General features: G+C 35.4%; 2 protein-coding genes and 1 long non-coding RNA gene across 6 annotated transcripts; 2 read left to right on the plus strand and 1 right to left on the minus strand.

Annotated features, from left to right (window-relative positions):
* Window positions 1-222: 222 nt before the first annotated feature.
* LOC121259027 (F-box/kelch-repeat protein At3g23880-like) lies at window positions 223-5,043 on the plus strand. Of its 2 annotated transcripts, none has more exons than XM_041160500.1 (3): window positions 223-272; window positions 1,767-1,878; window positions 3,578-5,043. In XM_041160500.1, the coding sequence occupies exons 2-3, from the start codon at window positions 1,848-1,850 to the stop codon at window positions 4,843-4,845; spliced, it is 1,299 nt and encodes a 432-aa protein (XP_041016434.1). In that variant the 5' UTR covers window positions 223-272; window positions 1,767-1,847; the 3' UTR covers window positions 4,846-5,043. The 2 variants fall into 2 exon arrangements, with proteins under 2 accessions (XP_041016434.1, XP_041016436.1); XM_041160502.1 differs by having other exon boundaries at window positions 3,581-5,043.
* Window positions 5,044-5,649: 606 nt separating this feature from the next.
* On the plus strand, window positions 5,650-6,943 carry LOC121259030. Of its 3 annotated transcripts, none has more exons than XR_005939501.1 (3): window positions 5,650-5,942; window positions 6,082-6,179; window positions 6,887-6,943. It is a non-coding gene; the product is annotated as an uncharacterized LOC121259030 (long non-coding RNA). The 3 variants fall into 3 exon arrangements; XR_005939502.1 differs by having other exon boundaries at window positions 6,858-6,942; XR_005939500.1 differs by having other exon boundaries at window positions 6,850-6,936.
* Window positions 6,944-7,983: 1,040 nt separating this feature from the next.
* On the minus strand, window positions 7,984-14,574 carry LOC121259029 (hydroxypyruvate reductase-like). The gene is made up of 10 exons (XM_041160508.1): window positions 14,480-14,574; window positions 13,257-13,389; window positions 11,635-11,779; window positions 11,422-11,549; window positions 10,852-10,923; window positions 9,436-9,562; window positions 9,231-9,355; window positions 8,870-8,911; window positions 8,392-8,604; window positions 7,984-8,234 (listed from the first exon to the last, which is right to left on the minus strand). Exons 1-10 carry the CDS (start codon window positions 14,545-14,547, stop codon window positions 8,166-8,168), a joined length of 1,122 nt encoding a protein of 373 aa, XP_041016442.1. The 5' UTR covers window positions 14,548-14,574; the 3' UTR covers window positions 7,984-8,165.
* Window positions 14,575-18,365: the final 3,791 nt, after the last annotated feature.

Genomic DNA, 18,365 nt, shown 5'->3' on the forward strand with positions numbered 1-18,365 from the left:
TCCAAGGTCAACCTCGTCACGCTTCTTCCGACTCGGCAACTCCTCTCTCTTCTCTCCCAACTCCCCAGTCCCAAGAAATATACTCCAACAATGAACAAACAGTACTCCTTGTTATTGGACGGATCGCCTTAGGACAATGACGGAGCTTCTTGTTTGTTTGTTTTATCCGTCACAGTCTCAGAATTCAAGGCAAAGAAGGCACGGGGACATCATCAAGTAGAACATGAACATGCTCGATCGTATTCTTCAAGTTTGAGCAGACAATCACTTAGGTTTCGTACTTTCCATTTTCTTACCATGTTTCTCTCTCTCTAAAAGAAGTAGATTTCGTTGAGTCTGTTACGCAGCTACGCTGTTTTTTGCCTTTTTAAATTAGAAGAATGAACGAAAAATTATCAAAATATCAGGTTCAATGTCTGTAGACTATAGGGTGGCTTAACTAGAGCCTTAACCGAACCTCGTCTCCTTCAAGGCGGAACAAAGTTCAAGCCACTGTGGAGGGGAAACTTTTATATGGGCCGTGTCATAGAACTGCTTGCTAATATGAGAATGGTGCGGTTTGATTGACTAGAAGCACAAGAAATGTGTCGCAACATTGAAGGATGATTAGAAGAAGCTTGCCTTACATAAAACCTGTGTGTCTCGGCAGAAACTCTGCTGTAACTTGTGGGTAGCCAAAACTTTCGAAGTTCACATCTTTTCCTTTCGATTGTAGCCTAGTAAATTTTTCTGAGACAAGTCCTGTAATTCCGATAAAAAAAAAAAAACTTCGTGTATCCTGGTAGTGATATCTTAAGTCAATGCCTTCCTCTGTCCTGTTCCTTTCTGGATTATGTCTAATCTTTAGGCTTACATTTCGGATCTGCCATCTTTCGATTGAGGTTGTGATTGAGCTTCGGTTAAGTTCTGCTCCCAAGCCTCCAAAATCTTATATTGATATCTTCTTTTTTGCTTCGGAACCGCTTTAGGTTTAAGTATGCTGTTTATTACCATTCATTCTAATTCTAGTCATCAAAGGTTATCGCTGCAACTATCACAAGTTTGAAGTTCTGATTCATTTTTAAAACTATTCTGGATATGTGAATTCTTTTACATGTGTATCTGTAAGTTTAAAACGTCTACGAATTTTTACTTACAAAAAACTTCTTAGGATTTGTGACAAATACCAGGCTCTATGCTATCTGCTTTGCAGGGAGAGATTACGTTTGTAGTCACCAGTAATTTTCAGACATCACGGTTGCCTTGGAACACAGACACCCCTTTACAATGATTGGCATTTGCGCCTGCTTGATCATTCCCCTAATATTGCACAAATGTTCGGGCATACATTTCTGTACATGTATGAACAGTCCATTCCCCTTCCTTTTAACCTTACTCAAGAACGCTATTAAAATTGATTTTAAAAAAATTATCTTCGGCTGCTGATACCATTTGTCTTCTCAGAATAGGTGAACTTCTGTGTCTTTTGTAATCTTAAATTATAACTTTGTATTACATTGTAGACGGTAGTTTCCATTAGGAGCACTCTTGCAAATGAAGCTTTGGTACTACATATCGTTTCTTTCTCTTTTTTTTTTTTTTTTTTCCCATCATTATAGTTGTTTCCATATGAGTTGGTATTGATATTTCTGCTGGACACTCTATAATGGAAACCAGGAAAATCCCACAGATATACTCACACCTGCACACGTCTTCTAACGATGCCCACGTGACATTTGATCTACCCTCATCTGATAGTTGTACTTTTATTTTTTGGGCTGGAGCAGGTGAGGGGCTTCCCAAAAGGAGGCTAGATCTGGTGTCACTTGAGGTTTATTCATCCCAAATTAATTGAGACTCCCTCCTCAATGAGTACTTGTCACAAAGAGGTGAAAGAGGGTAAGGCCTTCTTGCATCCTGAAGCATTCTAAATCTCATGTAAAACTGTCCTATACAATGATGACTAAAGGTTCCCACTTGGATGAGTTCAGTTTATGTCACTTCTAGTATATTTGTTTCATAATTTTCTCTGGCCCACCCTTAGATAAAACTTCTGTCTCCACCCCCCCCCCCCTCTCTCTCTCTCTCTCTATTGGCAGCATATCTCAAACAAAGTTAATCCTAGAAGTATTTCATGCCATACAGTTGCCAAGTAATTAGGCTCAATAAAGATAAATTATTAGTTGCATGCTGAGTAATAGTTGATGGTTACTGGTAGTGTATCATCACTTCACTCCTTGGAGTTCTGTGTAACTTTAGATCTCAATTTTCAATTATTTTTGTTTTCCTACATTTCTATTCTATACTTGCATTTTACTAAGGTATGCCCTTTCATTTATTAAAATCTATTATTATCAGAAAAGACTAACTCAATTACTCAGCACTTATCGATTTCTCTTTTTCATAGTTGAGATCCATGAATAAAATTGCCTTTCTTTTTGGCAGTCTTCCACATATCAATTACTGTTTTGACTCTATCAAATGTACTTAATATTCTTGCATTGGTGCGTTTGTCATGAACTTAGTAAAGGAAAGGTGATTTTATCACGTGACTTCTTATTGTTGATATTTATGACCGGATCCACTTTGTTGATTCTCTTATTTATCTTGTTTTCGATCCTTTTCTTTATCATGACTGTAAATGTCTTGCTTTAACCTATGGAAATCAATACAGTAGGTCACATTTAGTTAGTGCTGAATGACTAATGGCACTCAGTCTTTTGGCTGTAGATTAGTTCAGAGATATACCTGCTAATAAGAAAAATGAATGGGCATGCTTTCCAAACTGAAAATTATGAAGTTATCATTTGATTCCAATTTGTGTATAGGCTTCAAATTTACCTGGTACTTGTGATGGTACCAGGTAAAGTCTTTCTAAATGTCTTTCTAAAATTTGTATTTTGATGGTACAAACGGCATACAGGTAAGGACATTGAGTGGTACCCCTCCAAAAACAAGATACTAGTTTCCAATCATAATATTGTCTCCTACTTATTATTATATAGCTTCCACTATTTATTTTAAGACTAGATAGTTGCAGAGTAGTGCTACAGCCACAAAGAGATTCCACAAAATTAAATCCACAATGGCTTCATATGATATGTTAGATATATTTTACAATAAAAGTAGTTTTACAATCTAATGTATCACATCAAGCCACATCAGTTTATGAATTTACTTTTGTGAGATCTCTTTGTGACTAAAGTATTTCTCTTGCATAAATTTCATTTAGAGAAGGGTGCATGGAAATAAATGCAAATAGGAACTTATGGCTACTAAAGTGACACTATTAAATCGTAAGTAACTTGGTAGAAGCAACAATGAAGGTGCAAGTTGTGGTTTGATATTTTCATTATCAATGGGTATTTCTCACACTAATAATGTGATTTTCTTTTCCTGTTGGTATTCCAAGTCCTAATTGACTTATATTTTCCTTCTTTGCGATTACATAGTTGTTTAATCTCTGAAATTTAGAATAAAAATGGGATAATCATTTCTAAATGTCTTTCTACTGCACTCTTCAATGGGTGAATATGTTTATATTTTTTCCTTTATTTAATATAATTTTTTCCTTCTTAAGCATGTTTTGATGATTAAGAAGGCATGATGGCCAAAGCAATAGGCAACAAAAACGCAAGCTTTTTAAGGTTAGTGGAGGAGAGAGCATTGTCAATGGAAGAGAAAAAGAAGCAACAAGAGGCTCTAGTCCCCTATCTTCCTAAAGACTGCATCTCAAACATTCTTGTTCGACTTCCTATTGACTCTCTTCAAAGGTCAAGGTTTGTTTGTAAGGCATGGTATACCATAATTAATAGCCCCATTTTTATTCATGCCCATCTACGTCGATCTGAGTCTGTTTTGATTTTTCTATCATCAATTAAAAGAGAGAGCTTGTACAGTTCTCCTATGGCATGGATCCCACCAGAGAAACCAAATACCATTTCAGTTGAGGTGAAATCTCTTCAGTCAGAATGTGCCCCTGTTTTTGGGCTGCCAAACTTGAGCCCCACCTTAAAGTCTTATATTCGGTGCTTGGAAATTAATGATGGAAAGAGCAAAATCGGAGAATATAATATAAGTTGCTTGGGAAATATCAGGGCTACTTGCAATGGTCTAATCTTGCTTGATAACAAACTGAAGAAAGGAGGACTAATTGTAGTGAATCCCGTGACTAGGAAGTTGATTGCACTTCCTCTGGGTACTTTATTTCCTGCTCATGTTGAATCTTATGGCATGGCATTAAGCAGTGCTACTGGTGAATATAAAGTAATACACTTGTTTAAGGATGAGCTAGGTTTTATCGGTTGCGAGACCTTAATTGTTGGTACGAGATTATGGAGTTGGGTGAATGGACCTTCTTTTGGACTTGTTAGCTGGTTTGGTTGTGAGCCTGTTTCAGCAATTGGAGCTATGCACTGGGTTCCTCATATTGATCATAGTGATTACGTAGTGTGTATGGATGTGGACGAGGAGAAGTTTCATACAACACCACTCCCAAAAAGTTGCAGGACTCATGATGGGATTGTCGAGATGGGTGGTTTCTTAAGTTTTGTGACTCATGAAGAAGTGAACCAAATAGACATTTGGATCTTGAAGGGCTTAGGTGAAGCCTGGACAAAGCAACACAGTATCACTATGGGATGTATAATGGATATGTTTCCCTTTTTCAGTTTGAAGATGAAAGGAGATATGATTTTTAAGAGGGAAGAAGATGGATCATTTTATGCTTACGACTTCCAGCTTCAAGTGATGACAAGAATTGAGATGGAAAATGGACGCTTCCCATTGTCATGTTCGTTTCTGCCTCATGTCAATAGTCTTGTTTCTTGGTCTAGCCGGGAGGGAAGTCAGGATTTGTGCAATTGATTTGTTCCTCGGCGAGCTACAAATGCCGAGGAACAAATTAGCAAAGTTATGGCATGTATTTCATATAATCACTACAATAGGACACATCTCCCCTCTTTTCTCGACGTTTTCTCTATGCTTTTGCGACTTCTGTTATGTTATGCCTCTACTGTATATAGTGATTGAAAAGTATTCTATCAATGAATGTATTTTAGCATCTTTCTTATATATAAATGTTGTTTTTTCTCTTGATCCCCTCCCTCCCACTCCGTTTCTCTCCATTTTATTTCGTCAACTGACGGGGAATCCGAATTATAGCTCTAACTAGGGACTGGTATGGATTGTGCTACAACAGTCAACAAGATTCTTCTGTTGGCTTATTGTTTCAATTGCTTGGAAACGTGCCAATTTTAGCATGGTTTCATTTAGGTTGAATTCTTGTACGAGACTTGGAAATGAGACAATTTTAGAATGCTCTCTCTTAATGAGTGGATCCAATCTTGTAATGTTAAGGTTAGACGTGATTGCTCGGTGCGGTAACTTTGAAGTCTAGAGTACGCACTAAAGCAAGACTGACATAGAACTTAGATAGAAATATCAAAGACCAAAAAAATATAAAAGATCATCAATTAAAAAAGCAACTCTTTCTTTTAAATCTTTGAAATCCATTTTTTTATTTATTTATTTTCTACGTTGTTAATTTACAGTAAACGATTAATGGATTAATGCATCTTGCTACTTTCAAATATCAATTAATGAAAAGAAATTGTTGCTTGGGAAAAATAAAAAAGAGCATAATGCTAGGGTAGGACCAACACACGGAGATTATAAATAAATGTCCTAACCTTGATGCGCGGGCGAGAGAGAGCGAGCGAGGAAGCGATCAAATCAAAATGGCGTGCATCGTAAATTTCTCGGCGATAACGCAGCCAAAGCCTCAGCCTTGCTTTGCTTCACTCCCAGCCTCCACTTCTTCCCATCGCTCTAACTCTCCCAAGCTTCAAACTTCACACTTGTCATTCGCCTCGAATAATTCACGCATCTCCCTCCGTTACGATAGAACCCTAGCCGTCTCTCCTCCAAGGGAAACCTTGTTGTCAAAAGCTCCTAATTTCATGGTACCTTCTACTTGATATTTATTTTGTGATTTCTTTTTTGGTCTATATGGTTTAATTGATATGATTGTGGCTCGGTGGAACTGCGTATTTGTATGAATTTGAGGTGGGATTGATATCGTGTTTTAGTGACCATGAGCAGATAGTAGCAGCTGCTAATAAGCCAGAACTCTCAAAATTATGATATCTGGGGCTCCTGCTTCTGGCAAAGGAACCCAATGCGAGCTCATCACACAAAAAGTAAGCTTTTTCTTTTTTTTATTCTACATCCTAAGCAGTATACACTCTTTTCTTTTTCCTCAAATTTTGTTTAGTTGGTAAGTAAGATTGTATTTGTTGGGGTATGTTATTTCACGGAATCTTAGTCAAATGCTTAGATTTTTTTTTTTTCGGTGTTTGAAAGATGTCTTGATTGAAGTTTTAATTTTCTGAAACCAAACACATCCTTAAGTTTTCCATAGAGATCTGTTTCATGGTAACTAACCATGTCTAAATAGAATACCGATTGTTTTGGGGTGAAAGTGGTTGCTTTGTAGGTGTATTAATTGCCTAGAATTAAACGTGTCAGATTGTTCTGCTGTATAGTTTAAACCGTTTGTCAGTCTGTGTTAATAGTATCTGTAGCCAGAAGATTGGCTCACAGACTTTAGATTCAATATTTCAAATACATTTATGCCCTTACTCCATTAAGATACGCACTCAAAGTAAATGGTCCATGGGGAAAGAGATAATTACCCCATCTAGATTACATTTGATTATTTGTTATCTAGGCAATTTAAGACACTCATCTGTTTGACATTCTGTTTTTAGGTCATTGTATTTTTATTATTTCTCCCAATCACTGAGTGACCTTTTCCATTTAAATAGTGTTATATTTCATGAATTTCTCATTTCGGAATTGCCCGTGAAGAAGAACAGATTGAATCAAGTCATCCTCCTATATGCAGTATGGCTTGGTGCATGTTGCTGCTGGCGATTTACTTAGGGCAGCAGTTGCGGCTGGTAAAATACCTTCTCATCGAGTGGTAAGCATTGATCAAATAGGTAACATGAAAATGACTATAGAGTTAATTTTATTCATTTAAATTTCTGAAGTTATTCGTATTACGTTATTGAGTATAGTCCTTCTTTCGAATTGATACATTAAATTGGATTGTTGCGTTTTAGAATAAAACGCGTAACGGGATCTTAGTTGATATTTGATAATTTGTTTTATTTTTCTTTAAAACATAAAAAGGATCTATTAAAGCAACTGCACAAGTTTTTCGTGCCAAATGCACTGTGCTTGATGCATCTTTATCTAATGGTTTTGGAAATTTCGTCAAAGTAACCTGTCTGTTGCTGGGTTCGTCACGTGAGAGAGAGAGAGAGAGAGAACTATCACATGGTGGGGATGGTACAGCTGAGGTAAGGCTTTTTACTCGACTATAATTTGGACATAACGACAAACTTGATGAAATTCAAGTTGATGAAGACAAGAGGAGAGGCGTTTTGCGTCGAAGAAGCACACAAGAATGAAAGCCTTGGTGTTATATGTGCAAAAAACACGGGGAATCAGTAGACCACCTTTTATTGCATTGTGAGGTGACGAGAGTTGTGGGATGGGACATTTAGTAGAGCGAATGTTGCTTGGATTATGCTGTCAAAGGTGGCTGATATGCTTGCCTGTTGGAAGGATATTCAAGGCTGTACCCAGGTGGCTGCAGTACATTTATGCATTATGTGGTGTATTTGGATGGGGAGGAACGCGAGGTGTTTTGAAGATAGAGAGAGAACAATAACTGAGCTTCAGAATTTTTTTCTACACACTTTACTTCTATGGTTTTCAGCTATTGTCCTTAATGGAAACAATGTGCATGATTTCTTATCTTTAATGTAGTTATCTTAGAATGTATTTAGGCGTTTTCCTTTGTATTCTCCCCGTGTACTTAGGCTATGCCTATCTTTCATTCATTTCAATGAAACTTCTTCTTATATAAAAAAAAAGAATGACAGCAATAATAATAGAGTTGTTCTTACAAGAAGCGCCAAGAAGAGAAGGTTGTTTTGGTTATTCCAAAACCAAAAAGGAGAAAATAGAAAAGTGACTTCATCACTTGATTTGGGAGGTTTATTAATCATTCCCACTACGCTATAACCCAAAATCCACCAGGCCTTACTCCTCATCTGACTCCTTTCAGACTAAGAGCTTATTGCTGCACCATCAAACAATTCTCTTTACTGTTATCAGTTGACAATTTCTATCCCCGTCAAAGGAATACCTGCATGAAGTTGAAGAGCAACATCACCGACAACCTGTTTTAAAATTAGCAAAGCATAAAGGTGGTCAGGTCCATGTTGGACTGTTAAATAGAAACTAGGGAAAGGCATGGAAACTCCTGTCTACTTCTTCTTTTTGGGTAGGAAATCATTATCTAAGCAAGTGATCCAGTAGATTTAGTAAGGTGCATACCTTAGCCATGGCTCTGCAAGAAACTTCTGTAACTCCACCAACATGAGGCGTGATTAGAACATTCTTGAATTTCAAAATTGGATCATTAGGATCAAATGGCTCGGTCCAAGCAACATCAATGCCCAAGCCTCCCAAGTGGCCAGACTTGAGGTGATCAAGAACAGCCTCATAGTCCAGAACACCTCCTCGAGCAATATTTACTAAAAGGGCACCCTGAATAACCAATAAAATGACAGGGACATGAGCCTAAGACTCCACTTATCAGAGAATTTGATGTGAATAAGATGGAAGGAAACCCTCATTCCAACTTCAGAAACTGCTGGTTGAGCTTTCTTGGTCAATATTTTCTCTACCTTGTTTACACGTTATGCTTTCTCAAAAATGCTGGTTGATTGAACATTGCAAAAATATGAAATTTATGTCATCACTAACTAAAATGATGTTTCTCACATATACCACCAGTGCATAAAAAACAAACCTTTCTCATTGAAGATATGAATTTCTTGTTTACAGTGCCAGCCTGAAATTCAAAGCAGACAAAATATAAGAACATTTTAGAAAGCGAAATATTGGACACTTCCACATAGAATTTGAATGAAACTTCCTTATCGAAGGACATTTCCCTCACGTGTCTGACAAGGATTAGAAAGTGAGATTAATAAGCATCTAGTGCCATTTCTGCATCACATGTTCTTTTCATGTAAAATAATACAACAACAATAATAATTGTCTTTCCAGCATTTCCAATCGATTTTGGTGCAGGAGTTTGTGTAACACAAAAGTTACCATTCACAGCAGGAGTAAATGGAAAAAACTACTAACAAAATGACCAATCTTACCGTTTCACTATTTAAATTTAAGCAACAAACGACGATATCTGCATTGCTTGCAAACTCGTGAATATCTTCATGAATTCCTTTTTCATCAATCAAATCATTTGTGGTGCTATTTGGACCTGGAACATCTGTATGTTAAAATGAAACAAAAAGAATAAAGCTTTATCCGGCAACAAATTTTACCCTTCTCGCTTATGCCCTTGCATACCATTAGATTGGCAAGACTCTTGTGATTGTGCCACCCAGCTCCGTTTTGTAGCAATAATTTTCACACCAAAAGGTCGCAAACGCTTTGCCAAGTCAATGCCGATATCTCCAAATCCCATAATGAAGACCTGTATTGTCAGAGAAAACATTATCCCATAGCCCAATTCATAATGGTGAACATCACACCACCAACATGTGCACACGGAAAGGTATTTGTAGTCAACATTGAGTTACAACACTTGTATAGATCAATATGTCACCAAAAAAAATTACACTAACACTGGTGTAGGTCAAGACTTGATAGTACCACTTATGCTGATGTATAATGGGATTGATATTGGAACGTAGAATCCCCGATTACATGTCATATTTTTTAGCAAATGTAACAAGTTACACCTGCATCCCTCTGCACAGGTTGCAGGACAAATTACAGAGACTTGGTTTGATACAGTAGCCAAAGCAAGATTAAGCTGCTATTGCTTAAAAGTCCATCTTCCTAGCAATTTCCATCAAACTGATTATTCCCAGTAAAAATCAAAATTGTTTCGCTAATCTTAAGTGGGGTAATGAACCTTGTTGCTCCCTTGCCCCTCAATATCATGATTTTAAAAATTAAGACAGTTAACGCCAATCTATTTGGTTAACAAGCATATCTGATCATCAACCTGTCAATAGACATCTATATGAACAAGTAATTATGCAATAGATGACCCCTGCAAACGTAACTTGAACCACATCATACCAGAAGCTGTAAGAGGTTTTGTTACCTCAAATGTTAAAAAATATCAAGCTTTGTTTCTTCATTTCGCCAAACATAAGTAAAATCGTCAAAAGAGACATGGAATACAATTATCTTTAAACCCAAACACAAAAACTTTGTGACCTCTAATTTATCAGTAGCTCATGGCCAAGAATTTTTTTAGGACCACCTTCTTGAGTTTCCAAAAAAGAGAACCGTGTTTATCTAAAATGGATTCATAATGCACCAGAACTGGATCATATATTGGTCTTAAAGGCCTAAATCTTAGTCTCAACACACTTTGCAAATGAAAAATTAAATATCAAAGTGAACATGCAGGAAATCATGGTATAGAAAAAAATTATGATATGTAATCTTGATGTTACAACAATATTTAAAAGGACGGCTGAATCACTCCAGTATAGGTTAATTTGCAAAATACTAAAATATTCAAGAATCCTTGTTGCTGAACATTAACAGTATTTTTTTTAATTACAAGTGAAATCCCTGTCAAAACACCCTAAAATGTTCTTTCATTTTCCTTTAGGCTACATCTCAACTTCCACAATTTTTTTCTGGATATCGCAATTTATTTCCAAAGAACAGAATTCAGGGAAAAAAAAAGCTTTAAAATTAATGCATTTAACTGGGTGGTTGAAGATGATAGCCGCAACTCACGGTTTTTCCAAGTAGTGTTTCACCAACTGGTTCTCCGAGCCTTCTCTGCTTTACTGCAATTTGCATCTCATTCTGCAAAAATAGTGAAAATTACAGACAAAATGAACATACAAGAAATTCAGACCGTGGGAGCAAAGATAATAAACATTGGGTGTAAGGCTACTCCCATAATCATAAACCACTAGGACCTCATAGAAAAGAAGCAAAGCCAGACTTAGGAGTGTATACACATGCATGTAAAAGGCCATACCATCCAACATAAAAACAAAAACCCCAACACACATTTTTATCTTCAAATTTAGTAGAAACGTAGTCTCTAATTTTACATGGAATAACTAACCACAATCATCAAATGCAATTAAATTGAGTTTCAAATTTCTCACTCCAAAAGTGGTTCCACCTTGTCACTCATGTATTGCGGAAAAGTCTATGAAAAGTTTCAAGAAAACCTGTCTTTCTTCTCTTCTCCTCTCTCTACCCCTCCGGGTGTCATGATACAATATGTGTATCAATGGGCTTGTACTGTGAAAAAGTTGTAATGATTTTTACATTAGTTTTGAACTAGCATACTTGCTTTCGAAGAAGGCCCAAAATAAGATATATAACCATCTCTGCACATGATGCTGCATTTCCAGTTACATGACTTGGGATCCTAGCAACTCTGACTCCATACTTCGTAGCAGCATCAATATCAACACCTATATTAAGGTAATATAGGAAAATTACTCATAAGAACAAAAATAAATGTGTTAAATGATGGTAAATAACAGAAATTACAATTACCATCCAGGCCTACACCATACTGCATTATAAGCTTCATTTCAGTTGCAAGAGAGAGAACATTTGAGTCCAGCTTCATGCTTTTCACAATACACATGTGATACTTTGATATAGAATTAGGCACATCATCAATGGGAACCTCATCAACCTACAACATTTCAAATATAGCTGCTTAGCACCAATACTAGGGTCATTTTATAAAAATCAAAGTGAAAAATAAACCCAAGAAGTTCTTCAACATCACCTATGGGATGCCAGGAGATGATTAAAAATGAAAATGCTACTACAAAGTCCAGTCCATAATTGCATATATGCTCTAATAACAATTTTATTCATTAGATTCCGTTGTCTAATTTCAAGAGAAAAGATGTGGAAAGAAACAAGTGAGAAGAACAGAGAAAATGAGAAACCAACAGTAAGGTCATCACCATGTGAGTAAGACAAAATGAGAAAATGAGAGTACTTTTCTTATATGTTGCTATAAAAACTAACAGTAAGATCGTCATATTACACATATGCCATACTAAAGGATAGAAGACTATCGCATAAGCATTGTGTACTCTCCAAGACTTAAGAAGTGACTAAAATAAATAACCTTGCTCGAAATATACACCTGAAATATTTTTATGAGCAATATACACCTGAAATATAGATACAGATAATTGTGGAATGTTCACTGTCAAAGCATTGAAGATATGAGATTCTGTAACAAATTAGTCCATCTCCTTATTTAAAATCCATTCATCATTATCTATCCACCATACCTGTTTACAAAGCTTAAAAGTGGATGGGATATATTATTGAGCCAATTAGCCTTCCTTAGTCCATAAAATTACCACCCCATAGTCTCAAATATGCTAAATTAAGCAAGCATGCATGATAGCTAAAAGGCTAAACCTAGGTTTTTGGCATAGTGTATAGCATACCCAAGCTTGGTTTCTTAATTCTTTCACTCACTTTTTTTTTTTTTAATTAAAAAAAAAAACTATTGTTTTATGAGTTACTTTGAGTATAAAGCACATTACTTGGCCCCTTTTTGTAAAAGTAGTCTTACGAATAAAAGCAGCACGAGTGTCCTTTAAACATGATTATAATTTAGAAGAACCCCCTCTTCTTCAAAAATTTATCACCATCCATGGTTAGAGACCGCTCAATAAACAAAATGCCTAAGGTACTCTTTTGGGTTATTTTCTCTATTTGAAAATTATCCAAACGGGTGGATTATGATGAGGTGATCTCCGAGGTTATCAGGCACACTTCCCATCAGGATAGTGTTTGCATTGGTGGCCAGTTTTAATCTAGAATTGGAGCAACTGGATGCAAAGACGGCTTTCCTTCACAGAGGAAGTAATATCATGGGGGACACTAACGGTACGAGATGGGGGGACACGACTGTCAAACATCAGAGAAAAAAGCCGTTTCTATGATATGTGTCCATGCTTCAACAGAAATGACTTTTGTTCTTGGTCGGAATCTCATTTCCTTGTAAGGTTACTAAAAGGACTTATCAAAAGAAAAATCAAAGCTTACAATACTCACAAATTCGATATATTCAAAACAAATGTATAAAGAAAAGCCAGGCACACATAAAAGATGGAAGAAACGAATGCAGCAAGGAGAAGTACCTGGACGAAGGGGTACTTTCGCAAATATTCTCTCGTGTAATTATGAGAAGCCGGAAAATGTGGCCCACAAAAAAGAACACGGGTTATTCGTTCTTCACTATTCCCATCCATACTCGCAACCTTGCCTGACAATCTGCACCAATAACATTGGAATTAGGAAAAGAAAGAAAAATGCTATTTAGAGTTGATAAAAAAACGCAAAACTGTATATTGAAAGTCCTATGAAATACCATTGTGCAGTTTTAAAGATTTAACGGTTGACATGAAAGAGGAAAACAAAACATAACTCCACCAAGGAATGGAATGCGTACAACAAAATTAAATTAGAGTTGTTTGTAATTGGTTCCTCATCAAGTAGATGTCACCGCTCACTCGTAACAAAACTAATGTTAAAAGTAATTACTAAGTAGTTAAATTCACCATTTTTACTTAAACCATTGGAGGAACGATGATTTAACTTGATGTTAGAGATACACACTGAGTTCGAACTTGCGTCCATAATATACCAGCCGTTTAGGTTAGAAATAGCTCACTTAACTATATGATTAAGCTTCATTTGCATCTTAAACTCTTCTCAACTCATCGTTATAATTTTTTTAAATTTCAATACAAAATATAATAAATAATTTAATTTTTTTAAATCTTAAAATAATAATAATATTAAAAAATAATATTCTAATAATATTTTACCATCTAAACTCAACTCAACAACGTACATATGCAGCCTTATCACTATTTTCCCTCGGTTCGGTTTAAGTTTTCGGGAGAAGATTTAACATCCACGAATCGTGAAAAAGTAAAATGTGATAAACGTAGCCAAGAAGTATCCATGTTAGGCTGTACATATGTCGCTCTCTACATAACAATTAACAAGAACACAGGCAAGAGTGTCGGTGTCTGACATATATAAAAGGATTCTGGCAAGCAAACACCAAAGACCTGTGACAGGATATTACAATACAGATAGCCATTAGCCATAGCTCCTTTTTTTTTTTTTTTTTGAAGAAAAACAACAATAAAAAGAGGTATTAAATATTTCAATCCCCTAGAGAGACATATAGACAACAAAACTTGGGTATAAATATTCAATGGTATAAAAACGAATTAAAAAAAAGAAGAAGAAGAAGATGAAGAAGAAGAAGAAGAAGAGGAAGAAATGAAATTGGTACTTACAGAAGTGAAACAAGAAAGAAAGGAAGAGTGGAATGGAGAGTACTATTTACCCGTGAAGAAGGAGACAGTATTTAGTCAGAAACGAAGCAAGATTTCGAGTAAACTGTCCACCCAACATCGCGGAAAGGCGTGCTCGTCGTCTCGGACCAGCTCTCGGTTGTAGTACTACAGAGCAGCCACACATTACACACCCTACGCGGTTAGTCTGGTCCTCATGGTTTTTTTTTTTTTTTTTTTTTTTTTTTACAAAAAGCACCAGACGGCTTCTCTCTCTCATCCCCTCTTTCTCTCTCCCATCTCGGCTCTCTGTGTCGGAAATGAATTCAACGTAAAGGCATCCGTAGATGCCAGTCAGCCACTCAACGTAACGCACCGAAACGGTCACGTCAGGAGTGTGCAAGAAAAGGAAAAAAGGCCAGCTTTTAACAGTGTGTTTAAATATTAAATTGAATTAAGTTGAGATAATAAAATATTATTTATTATTATTATTATTATTATTATTATTTTAAAATTTAAAAAAATTGAATTATTTATTATATTTTATATTAAAATTTAAAAATATTATAATGATGAGTTGAGATGGATTTACATTCCAAACAAATTTCGTGGGATTATTCACAAGAGAGATGATATTTGCTAATTCAAAGAATTAACTTTTAAATAATAAAATCTCCTTATTCACTTATCAAATATATAGATGATATAAAACTTGATAAATCAATTACTATAATAAAATATTAGTATTTTAACTTTTTTTTTATAATTATAATTATAAACACATCGAAAAATAACGTGAGAAATATAATTTTAAAATTGAAAAAAATGATATTCTTCATTAGAATTTATATTATTTACCGTTACATATTTCCGGATTAACAGAGAATAGTCTTAGAGAAAAGAAAAAAAAAAAGAAGCAAAAATATGTAAACTTTGAAGCCATTTAAAAAGGCCCGAAGCAAATATATTCTTCAACAATCCGACAAAGACCGATATATCTCCTTATACTTAAAAGTATTTATCGCCCGATGATCAATGAGATAAATAGTAATGAACAGTAATTTATTTTACGTTTCCTTCCTCCTCTCGCATCCCTCTCTACCTCACAAAAAAATCACAACTTTCCCTTACGTCCCTTTTTACAAATTCACCATAAAATCACCACACAAATCACAATATTATCAAATAAATTTCCACACAAGTCACAAAATCACCACACAAATCACAAATCACAAATCAACAAATCCGTGAAGAGAGAAGGTAGGAGCTGGGGTTTCGGCTGGAGGAAAGGAGGAAGAGGAGGGGTCGTCGGCGAAGGATGAGACTGCTGGTGGTGGTGCAATGGCGTAAGGGTGGCCAACAGCGGCGCTACGGGGAGAAACCCGTGCGTCGAGACCCATTTCGGGTTGGTCGCGTGCGTCTGAGGGAGGACCTGCCAAGGGGCTTTGACGGTGGGGTTTGCTCGCCGGCGTGAGAGGAAGTCGATGAGATGGTCGGTTACGCTGTAGGGTGGTGCACGGCAGCGTTGGGCTGCTTGACGGAGGAGATCGGGTGAGAGAGAGAGAGAGGCAAGACGCACGGGGAAGGGAGGAGCTGCCAAGGGACTTCGGCGGTGGGGTTTGCTCGTCGGCGTGAGGAGAAGCCGGTGACGTTGTCGGTGACACCACACGGTGGCGCACGGCTGCTTTACGGAGGAGATCGCGTGAGAGAGAGGGACGACGCGACTGAGCGAAATAAGAGAGAGGGAGAAAGAGAAACTGAAAGGGAAAAGGAAATGTTTGGGATTTAAATCCAGCCCTTCATCATAAGTCTTCAAATTTGATCCAATGGTAAAAATTTAAATACTAATTAAATTAATTTAAAATAGATAATTAACATATAAATATCATATCATAAATAAATTATCAAATTTAATTTATAAAATATTAAAATTTTTGAGATTTAAATCCAACCCTTCATCATAAGTCTCTAAATTTAATCCAATAATCAAAATTTAAATAGTGATTTAAATTAATTTAAACTAGATAATTAACATATAAATATCATATCATAAATAAATTATCAAATTTAATTTATAAAGTATTAATCTTTTAGATAAATGATGAAGATTACTGTTCAAGAATCATTGTTCACGTTAAAAACCAATAGTAATGAATAGTGATTGGAAAAATTAAGATTTAGAACTTTAAATCTCAACCCTTCATCTTGAATCTCCAGAATTGATCCAACAATACAAGTTAAAACATTAAAAATAAACAAACTTAAAATAGATAATTAAAATATAAATTCAACTTTAATTTATAAAATACTAATCTTTTATCATTAAATAAAAAATAGAGTTTTTTTAAATATTTTTAAGAGAATAAAATTATATAAATAATTAGAATTTTAAAGTAGCTATAACATGAACAGTAATTACTGTTCACATTAAAAGCAACAGTATTGAACAATGATTACTGTTCACGTTAAAACTTAATTTAAAAATGATAATATTCTTAATTAACTAAAGAGAACTGCTACAGCTAACGAAAAAGTAACCCGAAAATATGTCTTGAATGTGTATTTCACTTTTTTTATTTTTTTTCTTTTTTCATGTATTTTTTTAATCATTATAAACATTTAAAAAAAAACAAAAAAATCATAACATCATTAAAAAACACTTCCTTAATTACTAGGTAAAAAAAAAAAAATAGACAAACATCTATTGGACGTTACCCTACTGCTAGTATATATATATATATATATATATATATATATATAGAAAGAAAAAATATTAATCCTTGGCTAATTAATATTGGAGAGATATATCTATCTAGCTAGAAGCTCGATCTGGCTAAGATTAATTAATTAAAAACCAACAAAAAAGCTCGATAATTAGAATAGGCCTGTAATCAATGAGTTTCTAGCTTCGCAAAGCCAGTACGTACATTGTATAGCCGGCCGCCGGCCAGCAGCTAGAATACGAAAAAAGATATGCGGCCACCACGCATGTTGCATGCATGGACCATTCTGCAATATATATGTATCATGTGTCTCAATATTTTAATTGTTCCCATTCATATATATATATATATATAATTAATCATGTGTTCGATCACATAAATATTTATTAAAAAAAAAGGTCAAAATTGTGTGCTCAATTATGATTACATGTATATATAGGACTTTCTTCTAAGATCCATCGAAAAATTGCAACCCAACCCAAAGCTACGTGCGTACTTTATGCAAAAATCTTAAGAGTACCTTAATTACATACATTATAACACCGTCCAACGAGCTCGAGCTAGACTATCAAGAGCCTAGCTCGCTCGCTCGCTCCACATCATGTAGTGGTACTGACCCATATCTCGATCGTCGTGCATATTAGGCAAAACCATCTATAATAGCATGTAAGGCGTCGAGTGCGTATATACATATACAGCCTACATATATATAGCTCGCTCATGCTTTTGCTTCACGAAGTACGCCGTACCTTTTTCTTTTTTTTTTTTTTTTTTTTTTTTTTTTAAATGATCACATTTCATTGAGAAATAACACAGCAAAGCTTATTATAAAGTTTCTCCATTTCTACTAAAGAAACAAACTTACTAGGAATTTCTTCCATTCAAAATGATTCCTCACCTTTCTGCATAGCTCTCTTTGCCAACATATGTGCTATATTATTACCTTCTTTGAAGATGGATTGTACAGATCAAGATGGCCTATGTGATAGAATCTCTTTAATATCTAGAACTTGTTGATCTATTCACCCATGATAAACATCTTTATTGTTCATTGCTTTTGCCATTTTTTGTGCATCCCCTTCAAAGACAACTCCTTCCAAATTTAGTTCTGCAGCTGTCTCCATTGCCTTTCATAATGCTAGTGTTTCAACAACTTCAATTCCCTCCACAAATTTCCTTACAACACAACATGAAAAAATAATTTTTTCTACGTGAT

The sequence above is a fragment of the Juglans microcarpa x Juglans regia genome, chromosome 4D (assembly GCF_004785595.1).
Source record: "Juglans microcarpa x Juglans regia isolate MS1-56 chromosome 4D, Jm3101_v1.0, whole genome shotgun sequence".
Lineage (NCBI taxonomy): Eukaryota > Viridiplantae > Streptophyta > Magnoliopsida > Fagales > Juglandaceae > Juglans > Juglans microcarpa x Juglans regia.